The following is a 17,429-nucleotide window of genomic DNA, read 5'->3' on the forward strand; positions in this document are numbered from 1 at the left end:
GGTTTCCCACCCAGTTCCAAGGCCTTTTTTGGTGATTTAAGTATTTCACAATGCAAAGCCTTCTAACATTTACTCCTTCATTAACCCCTTAAGTGCCAAGGACGAGCTATCTCGTCCTTGGCACTGGGGAGGTAATCCCAAGGACGAGATACCTCGTCCTTGGCACTGCGCCCAAGGACGGTGGGAATATAGGGAAAAACAACAGTCGCTCAGAGACCTTGACATTCTGAGACGATAATAGTCTGGACAGGCAGAGTAAGTGTGTCCAGTACATTTAACAGTGCGAGATACAGCAAATAGGCCTGACGGCATTTCTGTGGTTTTATCAGTGCAATTAAGGGGTGAAGGCAGGGGAGAACAGACATACGATCTTCAGGCAAGGTGCATGCAGATTGTGCCGTGCAAGATGGTCACAGGGAGGGGCAGGTCCAAGTGCACCCTGTCATTGGAGACTTGGGTAAATGCAGAGAGAGCCACTTTCATGGGTTATTCTCAAGTGCAGTGAATGTGGGTGGCATGTAGGGCCCTGAGGCAAGTGTGAAAGAGGACTGGCGGGGTACCAGGGACCTGTGAGACTCCGAGGTACACCAGTCAGCCAGTCAGCAAGCTGTAAGGAAAGAAGAGGGAGAGAGGGAAAGAGCAGAGAACTAGGTTAGCGGGGCAGAGAGAGAGAGAAGGAAAAGGAGAAGAGGAAGGTCTTAAGGAGTTTCCGGAACTTAAGAAGATCAGGCTCAAGACGAAGGGCAGCAGGGAGGCTATTCTAGAGGGCGGCACATGCTGAGGATAAGGAACTCCCTCCAAATCACTGCTTGGAGAACCGGCTCACTCGCAGAAGGTTGCAGGTAGATGAGTGGAGGGCTCGTGAGGGACAGTATCTAGGTAAGCAGCGTTGCAGGTAGGTAGATCCCAGGCCCCAGAAAGCCTTGCGACAATGCAGAGGGTCTTGAACTTCATCCTTGCAGCCACGAGGAGCCACTGAAGGGATTTCAACACCGGAGATATGCAGTCCCTGGCCTTGAGGCCAAGGATAAGTTCTGCGGTTTCATTCTGGATGAGTTGCACATGGCGCAGGGTAAAAGAGGGGAGGGTGAGGAAGAGCCTGTTGCAGTAGTCCACCCTAGAGAGAACTAGGGCTCTGGAGACAGCGAGCCACTGGGGGAAAGTGAGAAAAGGTAGAGTACCTTTGAGGAGGTGTTGCTAATAGTTAGACTTTTTAGAGATGTCCGAATTGTGAGAGGAGGAGACAACATAGCCAAAATTCACCCCAAGGTTTCTTGCCTCGCATGTGGGTGCGGGTGCAAGAGCAAGGGAGGCCGGCCAGAGTGAAAGTGGGAAAGCGGGAGCAGGGGTCCCAATGTGAACAATCTCAGTCTTACTGGCGCTGAGGCAGAGGTCTTTTGCAGCACACCATGACTGAATAGCGAACAGAGGGTCAGATATGAGCGAGGAGGAGGCGGCTGAGGGTAGCCTGAAAGATAGTTGCGTGTCATCCGCATAGCACTGGAAGTTAGAGGTGAAAGTGGCAATCACACGTGCCAGGGCAGCCATATAGATGTTGAAGAACCAGGGTGATAGGTTAGATCCCTGGGGAATGATACAGGTTGAGAGAGGTTTAGTAGAGAGAAAGACTGAGTTGTACCAAGGGTGGGCGGTCGGAGAGAAAGGAGGTTAGCCATGCCAGAGCATCACCTGTGATTCCCAGGGTGTCACGAAGATGTACGATCAGGATGTTGTGGTTAACCGTGTCAAAGGTAGAGGAGAGGTCAAGGAGAATGAAGCCAGAGGGAGTGTTAGTGTCAAAATTCGAGAGCAGGTCTTCACTGGTATTCAGAAGAGCAGTTTCCGTTCCTCTGGCTGCACTAAAGCCATACTGATGGTCATGGAAGCAACTAGTAGATTCAGTGTGGACGGTCAGCTGAGCGATAGCCAACTTCTCTAGGAGTTTCCCCAGGAAAAGAGTGATGGAAATAGGGTGGTAATTTGCTGGAATGGACGGGTCAGCAATGTTTTTTAGCAGAGGGTGCACAAGGGAGGTCTTAAGGGTTGTTGGGAAAACTCCAGAGGAAAAGGGGAGATTGCAGAGATCAGCCAAGGCTTGGGTGAGGGAGTCAATATTGTCTTTACTGGTTTTAGAGGGGCAGGGGTCCACCTGTTTGGATGAAGCCTTCATAGATCTGACTTGTCTGGTGACCTCATCGGGTGTGATGGGTGAGAGAGAAGAGAGGGTGAGTGCAGGGGGGGCAAGGAAGGCTCCGGTGTTGATGTATGCTGTGGTGTGGAAGAGGGGAGGAAAGGATGTCTTGGGTTTTTGTGGTGAAGTATGCAGCCAGGGCTGAGCAAAGGTCCTGGGTGGGTGTGACAGAAGAAAAGGCTGCTGCAGGATTGGCTAGTTCATTGCAGACTTTGAAAAGCTGAGCCATGTTGTTTGATGCCACAGAGATGCGGGATTGAATTAAGACTCTTTTCTTGGAGCCGATGTAGAGTCAATATTGTAGGTCTTGGAGTTGTCCGATGTTTTCTTCTGGGTACAGCCCACATGTAGAGCTTTGTCATAATCGATTTTACCTCCAACAATGGCTCAGGAAACATAGCACTGTTAAGATTCCAAAAGAAGGGAAGATCCTTTTGAAAAGACAAATGCAATAAATGGCTAGACGTGTGGTATAAGCGACCTGAACAGACATTTCTAAGGCAGAATCAAAGAACAGTCCTAGGACAATTGAGGACAATTGAGTCTAGCATTGACAGTTGTGTATGTGGGTGGATGCCCTTTGCAGCCTAGCTGGGGTATCAACAATTGCAAGCTCAATTTTTGCACTAGTATGGCTTCCCCAGTGTAAGTCCTTCCAGCTTTTGATGATTCGATGGAAGTCAAGATATTATTGAGAGTACAATTGTTGCATGAATTGTCATTGGAAAGTTAACAATATAACAGTATCACTGATTTAACTGTAGTGGCCTATATGTAAATTAGACAAAAATTCATGAGAAAGCTTTAAATGAATATTAAAACATAAGATCAACAATACGGACTCCTCTGGGGCTCCACAGGTTGTTTGTCATTTTGGGGTGGTAAGGCTATAGAGAGGCGCACGTAGGAATTGGTATGAAAGGTGGTAAAGCAGATCAGAGCCGAGTCAGACACCCTGGCCACCATTTTCAAAATTTTCAGTACAATTAGTTGTTCTAGGGTGTCAAAAGCCACAGATAAAATCAACATAACCAGTGGAGTGTCTTATGCAAAGATTTTGGCAAGAAACATGTTGAGTTACAGAGCAATTGTTGCGCCTGCTGTATGCTTAATCTTACATTTTGTATAACATTTTTGAAACCACTTTATTTTTTCAAGAATCATTCTGTTTCCAGACGTAAACATTTTGTTCAGAAACCACATACCATATTTGAAAGTAACAATGTGGAATGTTCATTTACAGATATTAATCCATCTCCCAGGTTATGCCTCTTAAGTTTATTGGAAAAGGACCGTAGTTCTCTTTCAATTTTGGCAGCAGAATCAGATGCTCCGTAATGTCTCCAGAGAGGACGCCTGAGTAGAGATGTAGAAAAAGATGTTAAACAGTTTGCATCAAAACAAATTCATTTTAACTGCCGTGGGGTATTAGAGTAGGAATGGTAAAGCTGGCAAAGTATTCTATTGTAGGGATGCAGCCATACTGCTAGTGGAGGTGAATGCAGCTTATTTCTTAAGAACCTCATGTGTGGGCAGGCTACTTAAAGGGAGGCAGCCCCTTAATGCTGTCTGTGCTCCATAGCATAAGGTGCCCCCTCTTTGAGATAGCAGGCACACGCTCTTGCAATGTGTGTCCACCCTCTCCTGCATCAGGAACTGAATGATAGTTAATGGCTGCACCTCTGTTACTGTGACTATGCCTAGGCCCCCTTGTTTTTGGGGAGAGGAGAGTGCTGCCACAAAAGTGGACGTAGTCCAAGATAGCACCATCCTGCATGGAGGCCTCAGCCTGCTTCAAAAGCATGGAGGTAGGGTGCTGACTGCAAAAAAAGCAGACCAGTCTTAGCAACATATGTCTGTATATGTACTGATTCCTTTTGCAAGGAGCTAGACCACCCCTACGTTGCCCTGTTGGAAGATTGCATAGCGACTTCTTGAATCTTGCCTTTAAGAGCTTGCCCGTTTCAATGCAGCTTTGTACATATGATTTGTTCCCACTTTTGTGCTGCATTATATTGGTGTGGTTATTTTTGTTACGATTGTTAGTATTAATAAAAATATCTATGGATGCCACTGTTAATGTGGTCAAAGAAAGTGTCCATGTTTGATTGGGAACCCTTTATTGAAACGTTGCTCCCAATCCATCATGTCCACCATTATAACAGACACTGCAACGCCAATATGCATGGCTTTCAAAATGCAGAGGGAAAGCCTTATCCTCTACGTTTGCAAAACCAGCCCTTCTGGCATTGTCGATGCTCATTTGCATATAAAGGTAGATGAGCTATGCTGTTGCATTGGTTAATACACAAGAGCCTCTTATGTAATTCCAGCGTGCATGCGTGAAATAAATGGGGCACATAAATGCTGCAATTACACATTTTCTGGCAAATCCTGCACTCACACACACATTATCTACTATGGTCTTTGCAAACTCTTATATCATAGAATGGGCTGGGATTACCCATATTGCGAACTGGGGTAGGGACTTCAGCCTCACAGGAAAAACCCGCAAACATCTTATTATTGACGCCCAAATATTAGAAGACATTACAGCCAGCAGTGTACAAAACTTTTCTAAACTAGGAACCTGTGAGGAGCACCTTCTAAGAATTCCTAATTTTGGCCAGCGTTTCACATCGATCTGAACACTTAGAAGAAGCAAAGCCGAGTCCATAAAGGGGTCAGTGAGTGTAGATCTGAGGTGTCAGCAACTAAAGAGTTAGTCAAGCATTTTGGGTGTTAACTTTACATTTTCATTTATAATTCATTTACATTTATGCAAGGTCAGTTATTTGCTCCCATCCTTGTTAATGCTATTCAAGGAAGTGACTTCAACATAAATGTATAAGTGTGGTGAAATTCCACAAGGGAGTTCCACAGACTTTTTTCCATGGCGGTCATCATGTGGCCGAGCTTGCAGATCTACTGACCTGTCAGAAAGTAACAGGAAGATTAGGATAGCATGTCAAGAGGTTGAGGCTCAAAGTCACTGGCCTAGTGGAGTAGAACTGGCAAGAGGAGGAGAGCTTGCAAGCCAAAAGTCATAAGTAAAGAGACTATGAGTCCTGACTGTATTCTGATGGAAATGAACCACCCTGCAAAGAAGATGCGGAAGCAGAGGAGAACAGAGAAAACAGCAGAGAGGGCGAGAAGAGACAGTACTTATGATCACTGTTGAAAATATATGACTTAGAGGAGAGAAATGGACACAGGAGGAGGATGATGTCTCCAGGACAGCTACTGATACAGAGACGGCATTCAAGAGAATGAGGAGAGTGGATCAAGAAGTCATGACACAAGCAAGGTTGGAAAAGAGAAGGCTGAAGAGGATAGGCTGATTCACTAGGCAAAAAGAGAAACGCCAGAGGCAACAATTAAAGAAAAAAACTACAACTGGGAAGGACTGGAGGAACAATCTATGAGATTCACTGAACAAATCTATATCATTTGGTGCATGCTGGAGAGCAACATCCAGTATCCAGCCAAATTCTACCAAAGAAGCCAGAGCACTTGGGCCATTCATACATTCTGTGGTGTTCAGTTACTCCGCAGCGAGAATCCAAGTCAGAGTGGTGTGGTTGAATCCGGACCTGCATGCTGGAATATTAAGTGCAAAATCCAGCCAAAGTAGAACAAAGGCACGCCAAGAAAAAGGTAAATCAGCTGCGGCATGCTGATGAGCAAAGTTTGGTACCCTGCCAAAGTCTAAAGAGAACCTGAACCATTTGGTGCATGCTTCAGAATGAAGTCCAACACCCAGTTCAAGTTTAACACGGACTGTAGGAGAAGGCTTGAACCATTTGTTGTTTTCCGGGAAACAAAGTCCCATCCTCAATACAAGCCTGTGAAAGACAAAAACAACAATTGAGTAATTTATTCTAAGTCTATGAAATGTCATGTCATTTGTTGATAGTATATAATGGACCAAGGAAGAAGAGGACTAATTGGTGGTAATCAAGGGAATTCAGTTTAAAACCTAGCTCACGCACAACCAAGACAGAGAAGGTGAGTTGGTTGACAGATACTGGGGAACCAAAGCCCGACATCCCAGTCCATAGTGCAAGTGTAAGAAAGACAGGGAGAGAAAATACACAATTGTGTGTTATTCTGTGGGAGATGTGGAACAGATCTACAGGAAAGCTAATAGAAGAGCACATAAGGGTACAGTGCCCACATCTGATCCCAAGTAACCAGGCAGGGATCCCCTAACTAGACTGCTCCGATTTTTATTTAATAAAAGTATTTCCAGGTGTGAACCATGTCTTTTGTGCTTGGCAAGACATAGTCAGACTAGCTAAAAAAAACTTCAATATTTAGTTTTAAATTGGATATTTTAAAATTGAATTTTGAAGAATTATAACACAACCCGAACAACCAGTGAAAGTGTATAGTCTTTAGAAAAAAAACAGCAAGAAAACAGACACGCTCTTAACTATCAACATGATATGGAGGAGAACAGAACTGAAATATGTAATTACATAACAGGGAAATACATGTGGAAAAACAGGTTGAAGTGCTGGAGAATCCAGCACTAAAAGGATAGTGGTGACTTCAAATCATCAAAAAGGAAGCCTTGTTCTTCCACCATAACATTTAACGTAACTGCAGATTTCACAGGTTGGTGAAGATTAGAGATTCCCTTCTTTTTTTTTAAACAATCAGAAAATGCTAGAGGTATTTTGGTGCTTAACTCCTGAAAAGGGAATACTTCGAATGATGCCTTCCGCAATGTGTAGATTACAGGGCCCTTTCTCAAAAGCTAACAGAAATAAAAAAGCAGAGAGGAATGCACTTTTTTATTTGCGCTAGTTTTGGAAATGCTCGCATCACCTTATTCTCAGATATGACCTGCATATTTCAGAGGGGTCGTCCAGCAGCCAAAGGAGTCTGGTAAGCCCCCTTGAACACATTAGTGTTTGGAACATGCTTTGGACACTAATGCAGGGTTGTCCTATTCCAGACCTCGAGGGATGTAAAAATGTTGGATTTTCAGGATACCCCTCATTCATATTCATGAGGTAAATTTGCATACAATGATTCTAAATGCCTGCAAATGGGTTCTCATGAATATTAATAAGGGATATCCTGAACACCTGTCAGGATTCCGGCCCTTGGGGCCTGGAGTTGGACAACCCTGCACTGATGTATAAAAGACTCACAAGAACCACGGGGTGATGGAGTACATTTTTATAGTACCAGGCCCATAAAGAGCCTGTCAATGTCAAATGTTCCACTTCAAGCAAAATGCCTGACAAATTCAAATGCCCTTTTATGACAGCGTGCAACTATTTTGGAACAAAGGGTGAGATACTCCAGTTAGTGCATCTTATCATTCACATCCCAAAACTTTTCCAAATGTCGCCCTTTTGTGATATTTAACTCTTATTTAGGTAACAGTAGGGATACAGGGACGAGGAGCAGAATAACAATGTGATACATGAAAAAGTACTCATTTGTGTGTTAAGAAATGTGAAATGTAAAAAGATATTGTACATGACTTAACAGAGAATAGCAGTTAGCCTCAAAGTCCTCTGTTGAGGAAAAGCACATCTAAAGTGCGCTACTACAAAGCATGCACAATTTCATAGACGTAGCGTAAAACACTTATTTTACCTGTGTACAACCCTAAACCATGGGCATAAGCAGTAATAACATAGAACAGCTGATGCAGCGGGTCTAGGAATTGAGAGTTAACGAGGCAAGCGAAGGGGCAAAGAAAGGGAGAAGGGTGTAACCCACGATTAGCCATGTCCTTACCATATACAGTGTCAGTCATTAAAAACACAATACATTAAAACAAGCTATATAACTTTTTCAACCACTAACCTTCCCCTGGACATTTTTCCTGCATCCACTTTGGTCCCAGTGAGGTTTGGAGCAAATACTGGAATTTTAGCACTTACCTGTGATTTTGAAATTATTTCTTAAGACATGCTCTCGACTTTTGCAAAGGGAATGCACATTTACACTACTTTTTGGCGACATTGTAGCTACTTTGCTGTGAAGTATAATGTCTTGTTCATTCTTGCTAAAATGTATCAGGATGTATTTTGGAATTGCTTCTCTCTCATCTGAACCCTTCATTAACACTGTGTGCATTTGCCTTAACTAATCAACTAATATTCTTTGAAACATGACCCGAAACCAGAACAAAGGTAACAACTTGAATCCTCCTTTAAAACGTTCCCCTTCACCAAGACTAATGGCCAAGAGCCAAGCACATACAAACTAACTTTGCTTGCAAACAATGCGCAAATAACTTGACACATTGACAATCTTATGTTTCATCCTCATTCACTCACCACAGGACCACCTAACTGGCCAACACAAATGGCTAAACAAAACCCTCAACACACACCAAAATAGTCACAACTCTACACCTCTGGAATGAACTTACAAACCCGTACACTGGCCAAAGGCCCCAGCTCTTCCCCAGACACTTGAGGTCCCCCACCTGCAAACAAAACACCCCTCGTGTACAAATCACTATCCACCTAGGAAACACGCCCACACAGACACCAGTTACTTCTGGTTATACACAAATTAACAGTTTATTTATTGTTTATTATATAGCGCGTATACACAGGTGAAGTACTTCAAAGCACAGTTACGCACACCACCTTGTCTTTTAACTCTGATCTCTTAACACAGCCACCATTTTTACATTTCAGATCCAGCTGAGCACCTGGAGACCATAAAAATGCAAATCCCAATAACATAACATTACATTTTTAAATATGCCTCTATGCATGTGCATAGGCTTTTCGTAGACCACTTATGTACTCATATCATGCACCCAGAGGTCTATAATCAAAACATGTTCTTACCTACTAATTGAACCTTGTGCAACAAATCTTTTTTGATGTGCCAAAGGTTAATATAGTAGCTTAAAGGGCTCTTTAGGGGTAGGGTAGCCCACATGTCTGACCAAAACTATTAGGACTTCTTTGCAGGCAGGACTGCAGGTACCTCTGCTTGCTGGATAATCTGCACTTGCAAGTACTGCTTTCCTATATAATGCTATGTTATTGAGCTTTTATACTGAGCAGAATCACCGGCCTGGTGGTCTCAGAGCGGCTAGGCTTGATTAAGTGTTGGCGTATTGCATCCCCGCCAGGGCTTCCATGTCCGATCTGGAGGAAAAAGTGGGGATTTAGAGGGAAGGCTGAGGGTTGGGAAGGGATAAGAGTGGGCATAAGGCATCCGGGTGGAGAGGGTTTGAAAATATGTGTTGCTCCTGTTAAATACAGGCCCTATGTAAAAGTTGTAGCATTATAATTGTAACTTGTTTCAAGTGTAAACAATAAGAATGCCTGCAGATTATTGTTAACTATCCCCAAGTAAAAATGGTGCGCTGGGTGTGTGTGTGGTTCCAGAGAGGTGCTCGAGCAGACCATGTAGCTAAGAAAGCTTAATTCCCCTGGATGGATCTGAAACGTTCCAGAGGGCTAAACCCCAGAATTGTACTTATCGGAATGCCGACCCCGGGGACCAGGGAAGGACCAGTCGAGTCAGTATCTGTCAAAACTAGAAAGCTGGAGAGTTGAAGGGAAGGGGGGATGGAGAGAATATTATTTTTATAATCTTAAGAGTGTGCATGCTCGGCATGCTATGTCAGTGACTATAGACTGATTTGTTTTAAGGGAATCAGCTGTATTCTATGTGGTGCAGAGCCAGAGGTGGAATGGGGCGCTAGTATAAATAGTCCATCAGCCCTAAGGGAAACTGCCTACAGATGAGGGCTCCTCTATATTGTACATACAGAAGACATGCACAATGAATAACATGTAATCACATCCGAATTACATGCACATTTGTTGGATATGTCAAAGATGCATTCAAAGCATGTGCACTTATTAGGCCATATTTGATAATGACACGACCTGACAACGAACCAGCCATATGTGAATACAGTATGATGTATGCAAAATAATGCAATAAAACCATGTTCAGGTGTAGTGCTTTATATAAATGTGTTTTGCTTCCAGGTGCTTTAAAAGTGAGCATTCAAAGTGCCGTTCTCTAAAGGAATTGTAACTTACAATGAGAACTGTACAAATGGGCTTAGTTTAGTGATTGTTTGGGATGAATGTATAGTTTTCAGTGTTTTGACAAAAAGAAAATGTAATCAAAAGAAGGGAGAGGTATTTCTCTTACTGGCTGGCCGAACGTGTAATCCATAGCTAGTGTGGTTTGGTAATAGTGCATGAAGTCATGTTGTGGGTGTATGGTGGCCATAAGGTGTGCTCAAGAGTTGTGGAGGGCTACGAACCAGATACACCAATTGGATTCCCTTCTTCTGATAGCCAGAGGGCTGGAGTTTTGATAAAACAGAGCCCACTGACAGATGTGTCTGAACCAGGAATTGGCTGCATGCAGAATTCTTAGGGGACACAAAAGGAGTGTTTGCAGGAGGATCTCCCCCGGCCTGTTAGGCCATCGGGTGGAGAAGAGAGAGCGAGTGCAGCCCTTGTGTGTAGTGAATTAGTAAGCCACTGCAGTGCAGTATGTGAGAGTTAAAATAGATGTATGGTTGCAAAACAATACATGCAATGCTAGCTAGGCCAATGAAGACATTCAACATTATGGACCATACTCTGGGAGGGCAAACATTCAGTAAAAGGCCTTTATGGATAGGCTGTCTGGCACCTTATGCACAGGCATTGAAGTATTCCTGCATTGCCTGGGTCTGTTCAAATGATGACCAAAGCAGCAGGAGAACACACACTCGTTCACTTACTACCAAGACCAGAACAAACAGGTTCTATGGTCAGGGCAGATGGGAGGAACTACGGCAATGGCAAATCAGGGTGGTTTTTAGTCTGTGGCTCCACTGGGACACAATTGTCCTCATTACTAGTTTGGAGGTAGCCATGCCGTCATTACCGGTCCCGAAAAAGGGGAATTACCGGGCCATTCTGACTTTTGCGGGCCCAGTAATTCCCATTTTTGGGACCCAGACCCCGTACGTCCCCATTTGAGACCCCATAGGGCTCAATGGGAATGGGGAGGATGCTAGCAACGGACCCGTTAATGACGGGTCTGTTGTTAGAATCCTGGTCTGCTCGTGGGTGGCGGTATGCACGTCTGGCTAGACGTGCATACCGCCACCTGTGAGCAAACTCGTAATGTGACGGCCCGGTATGAAGGGTGCCGGTACCTTACCGGCACCGTTCATACTGCGGCTGCCAGGGTCGTAATGAGGCCCAATGTATCAGAACATGCTTGCATAGCTAAACCTCTGTTATGCCCAAAAATCGAACGTAGAAGGAAGGATGAGTAAACATACACATCCATGTAGATACAACAGAAAATGAGCAAGACTCCAATAATTAAAATAAAATACAAGATTGGAAATAACTGGAAGTCCAACAGAAGAAAGCGTGTGTGTTAGTGTGTGCATGTGTTTGTGAATGTTTGTGAGCATGTGTGCTGCTAACACCCTCATCAATGGAGTCATAAGGTGTACATGGACAATAGGGGTAAACAAATTAGAGTTCTCACTGTTTTTCAAATTTAAGATGGCAAGCCAGAAGGATTGCACTAAAACCTGTCAAAAGACAAATGAATTCCCTTTAAACAGCCTGCCAGGCCTGGGTACCCAGCCAGAAGCACTATAAATGGCTAATTGGGCAGTACCTAGGCAGGTAAATCCTTCACTACCTTTTTCAGAATCATGGTGGGATTACATTAAAACTGGTGAATACCACATCCATCAAACTCCCTCAGAAAAGGCATTCTTCAGACAACACAGAGAAAGGCATTTTCGTTAATTCAATCAATATGTTTCCTTTAAGGGGTTTCCAGAGTTAGCCAGGGCGAGCATGCAATCTTCTGTGCATTTGGTAAGGAAAAGGTGGAGGGTGCAGATGGCACCCAAACGTGGATCTATGGTTGGAGGGAGGGGACTAGGAAGGGAAGAGGGACGGGGGAACACCTTGAATGCAGGTGCAAGGGCTGCAGTCCCGAGGTTCTGAATTGCTAAGAGGCAGTCAAATCCAAAAGAGGATGGCAATGTCAGGCATGACACTTGAATGAATGGGCTGCACAAGGTCCTGAAGTGGTGGCTAAGTGTCTGGTGAACACTTCTTCATCAATGGAGATGGGGACAATATAGCTTGGCTGCCACAGTGAGTGTTCAGTGTTGTTATCCGACAGGACATAGGTGAAAACACCAGCATGTGATCCTCTAAAGAAAAAGTGCTAAAAGGGAAAGGTGGCGGGGCTGGGGAAAAGGGTAGGTAGTCCTTGTGAAATTGAAGGTGGTTTTCCTGTAGTTTCAGTCATAGGAAGATTGTATCAGACCTAGGGTCTATCCACAAACTGGATCACACCCCAGTGCTTGTTTCGCTCTTGGGGTTCCTGAGGGAGGCTTCTTATTAGGGCATACTGGTTCAGTACCCCTGGACCCCTTTTGCTAACTGGATCAGTGGACTGGTCTTGCTATACTGTTTGGACCAGCTGAAGGTATACAAGTGTGGTTTTGGACATATCCACATTTAGGCCATTGGAATAGTTCAGTCTGGTCAAGGCTATATCTGGATAACCTCCACTTTGTGAGGGAAATGTAAAAATGAGAGGAATTTCCATTCCATAGTCTGGAGTTGCACTCTTCAATATGGAGTAAGTGAGCCAAATGGGAGTTTCATCATTGATGATCACTCACAGGCTCTTAAACGTTATTGTGGGAATTGCAATTAAAGGAGGCCAGTTAAATGATATCTGCTTTATTTTGTCTGCACCATTAAGCAGAATCTCTGTGTTACGCCCCTTGAGGTAAATGCTGCTGCAATACATGCAATGTTGTGTCTTGGTAAGTTATCTGGTCAGGTAGTGGATGTTGAAGCGTTTGCTCGCCACAGCAACCAGGCACTGGGAGTCCTCGGCTTAATGTAGGCCACATGGAGAGGACTGAGTTTTGATAGGCACGGTAAATTTGCTGGGGAGCTTTCAAGGCCTGCTGGCACATGGACACCTGGCTCTAACTGGCCTTGCACAGAAAGCTTTACCAGAGATCTTGATCCTGTTGATCCCTTCATAACCTGCATGATGCTCTGCTGATGCTGCTCCTCGAATTCACCATCCCTGGCATTGATCACCTCACCTGGGAGCATTGTCTTTATGGAAGATGTGCTGCTGTGCCCTCCACATAGTCAAGGCTACTGGATGACCTTTGTTCCGGGGCCTCAACCTTCCTTCCTGCACTACCCACACAGCAGTTTACCCTATTAGGCTGAGGTCCTAATGGTGACTCGGTCTACCCCCCCACAAACATTTGAGGGTACAGGACAGACTCGATTATGATGACTCAGGGAAAGGTTGGTTGGCAAAGGGAACCACCTGTTTTCTGAGCCACCTGGGGGAGTCCCCTCTGGTTGGCTTCATGGCGTGGACTCCCAACCTCCATCACTTGCTGTAAGTAACGTGATTGTTTTTTCTCTCTTCCTCTCAATCCATCTAAAAAAATGACACTTCTCATCATGCTAGGTTCCTTGGCTCCATCTGATCCTGTTACATTACCTACTAGTGCCTACTTCCTCGCCAGACCCCTAGGCCTCGCCCTCCTCTTGCAGAGATCCTTGAGCACTGTCCTCTCCCTCTTCAGTGTACACTTTGAATCCTTTCCCACTATCCTCTGCTTTCTCTCTGAGTCCTCTTCTCTGTCTTTTCCTTTGTTTGTATTGCTTCTCGGCTTTCAAACACTTCATCCTCTTCCCTCCTGGTCTCAACGTAAGTCCCTTAGCTCCTCCTTGATCCAGCTGGATAATGCAGTGTTACCCACTACTCATGTATCCATATCTAGTTTGTGTTCACCCCCTTCCACAGATTTGCCTTTTGATCTGCGTATACGTGCCCTCTCTTTTAGTCTTCTCAGTTTTGTATGTTTCTGCTTACCTCTTCCTTGTTCTTTCAGTTCTTCCCTGTATCCTTACTGTATCCAGGTGCGTGTTTCTCTCTTGCCTCTGTCCCCCACGCCTTTCTCTCTAACTTTCTCTGTGTGACTCAGGTTACTTTTCATCTTACTGCTTCCTCCGCGCAGCCTTGTCTTCCTTTCCTTGTTCCTTCTGTGGGTCTCATTTTCTCTGTGTCTTCCACTACCCCCTCCACCATCTAAGCTTCCCTAGGCTATTTCTCTACCGCTTCATCTTCATGTGCAGAATGTAGCCTTATTTTTCCAATTGCATAGGACTGAGGCCTCTCACCAGCCCTGCATTGCCATCCCATCCTGGAGTTACCTAGCACTCCATTCCTCCTTTCTTATACATTCTTTCATTCACCTTTTCCTTTGCTTCACTTTTCAGCCCTGGCCTCCCTACCCCCCTTTACCTGCCACTTGCCTCTGTTTGTGCACCTTTGCTTTCTTGATGAATCAACTTTCAAGCCTCAGCTGAGTACCTTCATGTGGTTGGACTTGCAACCAACACCAACCAACACCACAATATCCCAGTAAGGCATATTACACCGTGGCCAAAGGGATGAGTCACAGGCACACCAACAACTTTTCAACAACACAGTCACCAGGAGAATTCTCATAAGCTGATGGTAAATGTTGTAATGGGCCTTGCTCTTTGTGACACTGATGCTTTTATCAACATTCCTGGCTGAAGGATGGGATAAGGGAGGAGGAAAAAAGCAATCATATAGTTCCCTCAGACAGTGCACCAGGTAATTGAAAAAGGAAGTTGAACACATCATAAGAGTTATGTGTCCAAGGTCATAGCAGGAACCTTCTTCTCCTCAATGAGGGTCTATAAGGGTTGAATGTGTCATACAATATTCCAAAATGACACTGTTATGATTGTTTCAGAAAGGTAGTGGCACAACGTGACTCCAACCCCTCCAGTCCGTCAACTAGTGCAATGGCACTTCACCAATTTAACCTCTGCTGATTAAACCCCTTCCAGTGCCATGAAATAATCCCAGGCCCAAGAGGATAATGAAGTGGGCGTTAGCCCCAAACCCGTTACAGGTCAGTTCACTGTGCTCATGAGGCAGGTGTATAAAAAGGGCTCTGGTGATGATACCCAGTGGATTGTAATGGGCTGCATTCCATTTTAAACACGTGAATATCCTATAGTTAAGGATACTCCCGTCCCCTGCAAGCCATCAAGCTAAAAACAGCCAAATATTAGGATGCTTAATTATTCTTTAATCAATTCAAAGTATAAATAACAATTGCAATGTATGTAACAGATTCAAGAACACACTTTAGAAAAGGAGTTTTTCAAAATACATGGATAAAAACTAAGTTGTACAAATGATCAAATTTTATTTATCAAATTGTGTTTTAAGGAAAAAACAAACAAATCCATCGTACAATTGGATCCATTTTTATATCCAAGGCTCAACGTGTTTCGGGACCCGTAAATCCCTTCATCAGGAGCTTAATTCTCAGAATCTGTTAAATGTGAATTAGAGAAAACAGTTTTCAATGTTCCTTGAGCCAATTTACACTTAATGTTAATGTGGATACACCGATGATCCATAAAAGTCCTCTTGTGTGTAAAATTAAATAAATTTACCTCACACAAAATTATCTCACAATCATGAAGCTGCTGGGGAACAGGAACATGTTCTGGATAGGTACATAATATATCGGGAAAAACTGTACTATCAAAGTAAATCCAAATTGTTCTCAAAGAGAGGGAAAAGTATCAAAAATAAGTACTTTATCAGATTAATGGCAGTCCAACAAGCGGTATTCCCCGCTGCCCATACTGGCTGGTGCACCATAGGTTGCAGCGGACTCAGGAGGCTGGGATAAAACCCACTCCATGTGCCTTGCCCAAGGTAATGGACAATGGCTGGGTTAGCGGAGCGAGCTTAGTATTAAGTCTCCCCCCAATGGTGTCCACCTTAGTAGGGGTGATAATGGGGGTCCAGGTCTTACCCCGGGAAGTCACAGAAACAACTCCATCTCTAATGAATAAGGACACACATTGGATACATTCCTATTTGATGGGCCCAAGCATAGACCATAAATCAGTTCAAATGGCCAGAAGAGTGGGATGGGTAGGCCCCACCAGGAAGTCTGTCGAGGGTGATTGCATCGTGGTATCATTCTCCAACCCTATCTTAGCTAGACATATGGTGACCCCGAATTTAACCAGAGGCCTGAGGACCAATGGCTTGAAACTAGAAAGCAGGTTGGTGGGCTTGGATTACATTTATCCCCAAGGGAGGTTGGCGGCAGCCCCACCAGTGGGTTGTAGGGAAAGGTATACACCAGGGGACTCGTGCTGGAATGGTGGTGCTGCCTCTGCCTTCCCCAGTGCGGCATGTGTGTCCACATGGACAACTGTGAGGGGGAAGGGTCACGAACGACCAAGGAGGGCTGCCTCGGCTTCTGCCCACACCACCCAGCTCATAAATGCAGTAAAACCCTTCCTCTCCAAGCAGAATAGACACTCAATTGCTAGAGCCACCATTGGGGCTAAACTTGATTATTGCCATGTCCTCCTAGCAGGTACATCCGCAATAAATCTATACAGACTCCAAGTCTTACAAAATAATGCCCTTAGAGAAGCACTGAATATACCTAAAAGGGACCACATTGCACAAGCAAGGAAAGACGCCCACTGGCTCCCCGTGAAGGAACGGATCACGTTCAAGACCCTAACCCTTACACACAAGTGCTTAACACTTTCAGCCCTGCCCTACCTATCTGAGACTATTGTCAGGGACACCTCCTCACACCCTAAAAGAACTTGCCACGCCCACCAGCTGTGCATCGCTCCCATCAAAAGAGCCAAAGCAGGTGGGATTGGCTTCCCACACATAGCACCTAAACTTTGGAACTCCCTTCCCAATACACTCAGAGCAGAGACCTCCCTCCCAACTTTCAGGAAAGTTCTGAAAACCACTCTGTTCAACTAACACTGCCCCCCTCCGCACCCTCCCACCCCTGCCTGTAATCTGCATGTAATTAAAATGGTACAATGTGAATAAGCATGATGTCTTGTACATGCGCCACAATGCTTTCTGGCTGCTCTGCGCTTTATAAATGTTAATAAATAAATAAATAATGCATAAACCCAATTGGAGTCTTGCAGCTCAGAGTAGATTCGAGCCATTGTCGTCACTGGATGAGCAGGACTGACAGGAGGTCGCCCAGCGCTTGCCTCCAAGGGGGGTACTGGTAAGTTTAACTGGTAGGGGGACTGAACAACTTGTGGTGAGTACAGAAGTTAAAATGATCTCCTGGAATATAGCAGGCTCTAGGGGTAATATGCAG

At 44.6% G+C, this 17,429-nt stretch overlaps 1 protein-coding gene across 1 annotated transcript in view; it reads right to left on the reverse strand.

The window, feature by feature from the left end:
• LOC138503979 (SITS-binding protein-like) overlaps window positions 1-17,429 on the reverse strand; it is a 945,315-nt gene that overhangs the window by 355,854 nt on the left and 572,032 nt on the right. The window contains exon 4 of the mRNA XM_069624126.1: window positions 3,397-3,547. Within this exon, the coding sequence (XP_069480227.1) occupies window positions 3,397-3,547 (151 nt within the window). The remainder of the gene's footprint in view (window positions 1-3,396; window positions 3,548-17,429) is intronic.

This window comes from Ambystoma mexicanum, chromosome 11 (genome assembly GCF_040938575.1).
Source record: "Ambystoma mexicanum isolate Mex_15411 chromosome 11, UKY_AmexF1_1, whole genome shotgun sequence".
In the NCBI taxonomy this organism is placed as follows: domain Eukaryota; kingdom Metazoa; phylum Chordata; class Amphibia; order Caudata; family Ambystomatidae; genus Ambystoma; species Ambystoma mexicanum.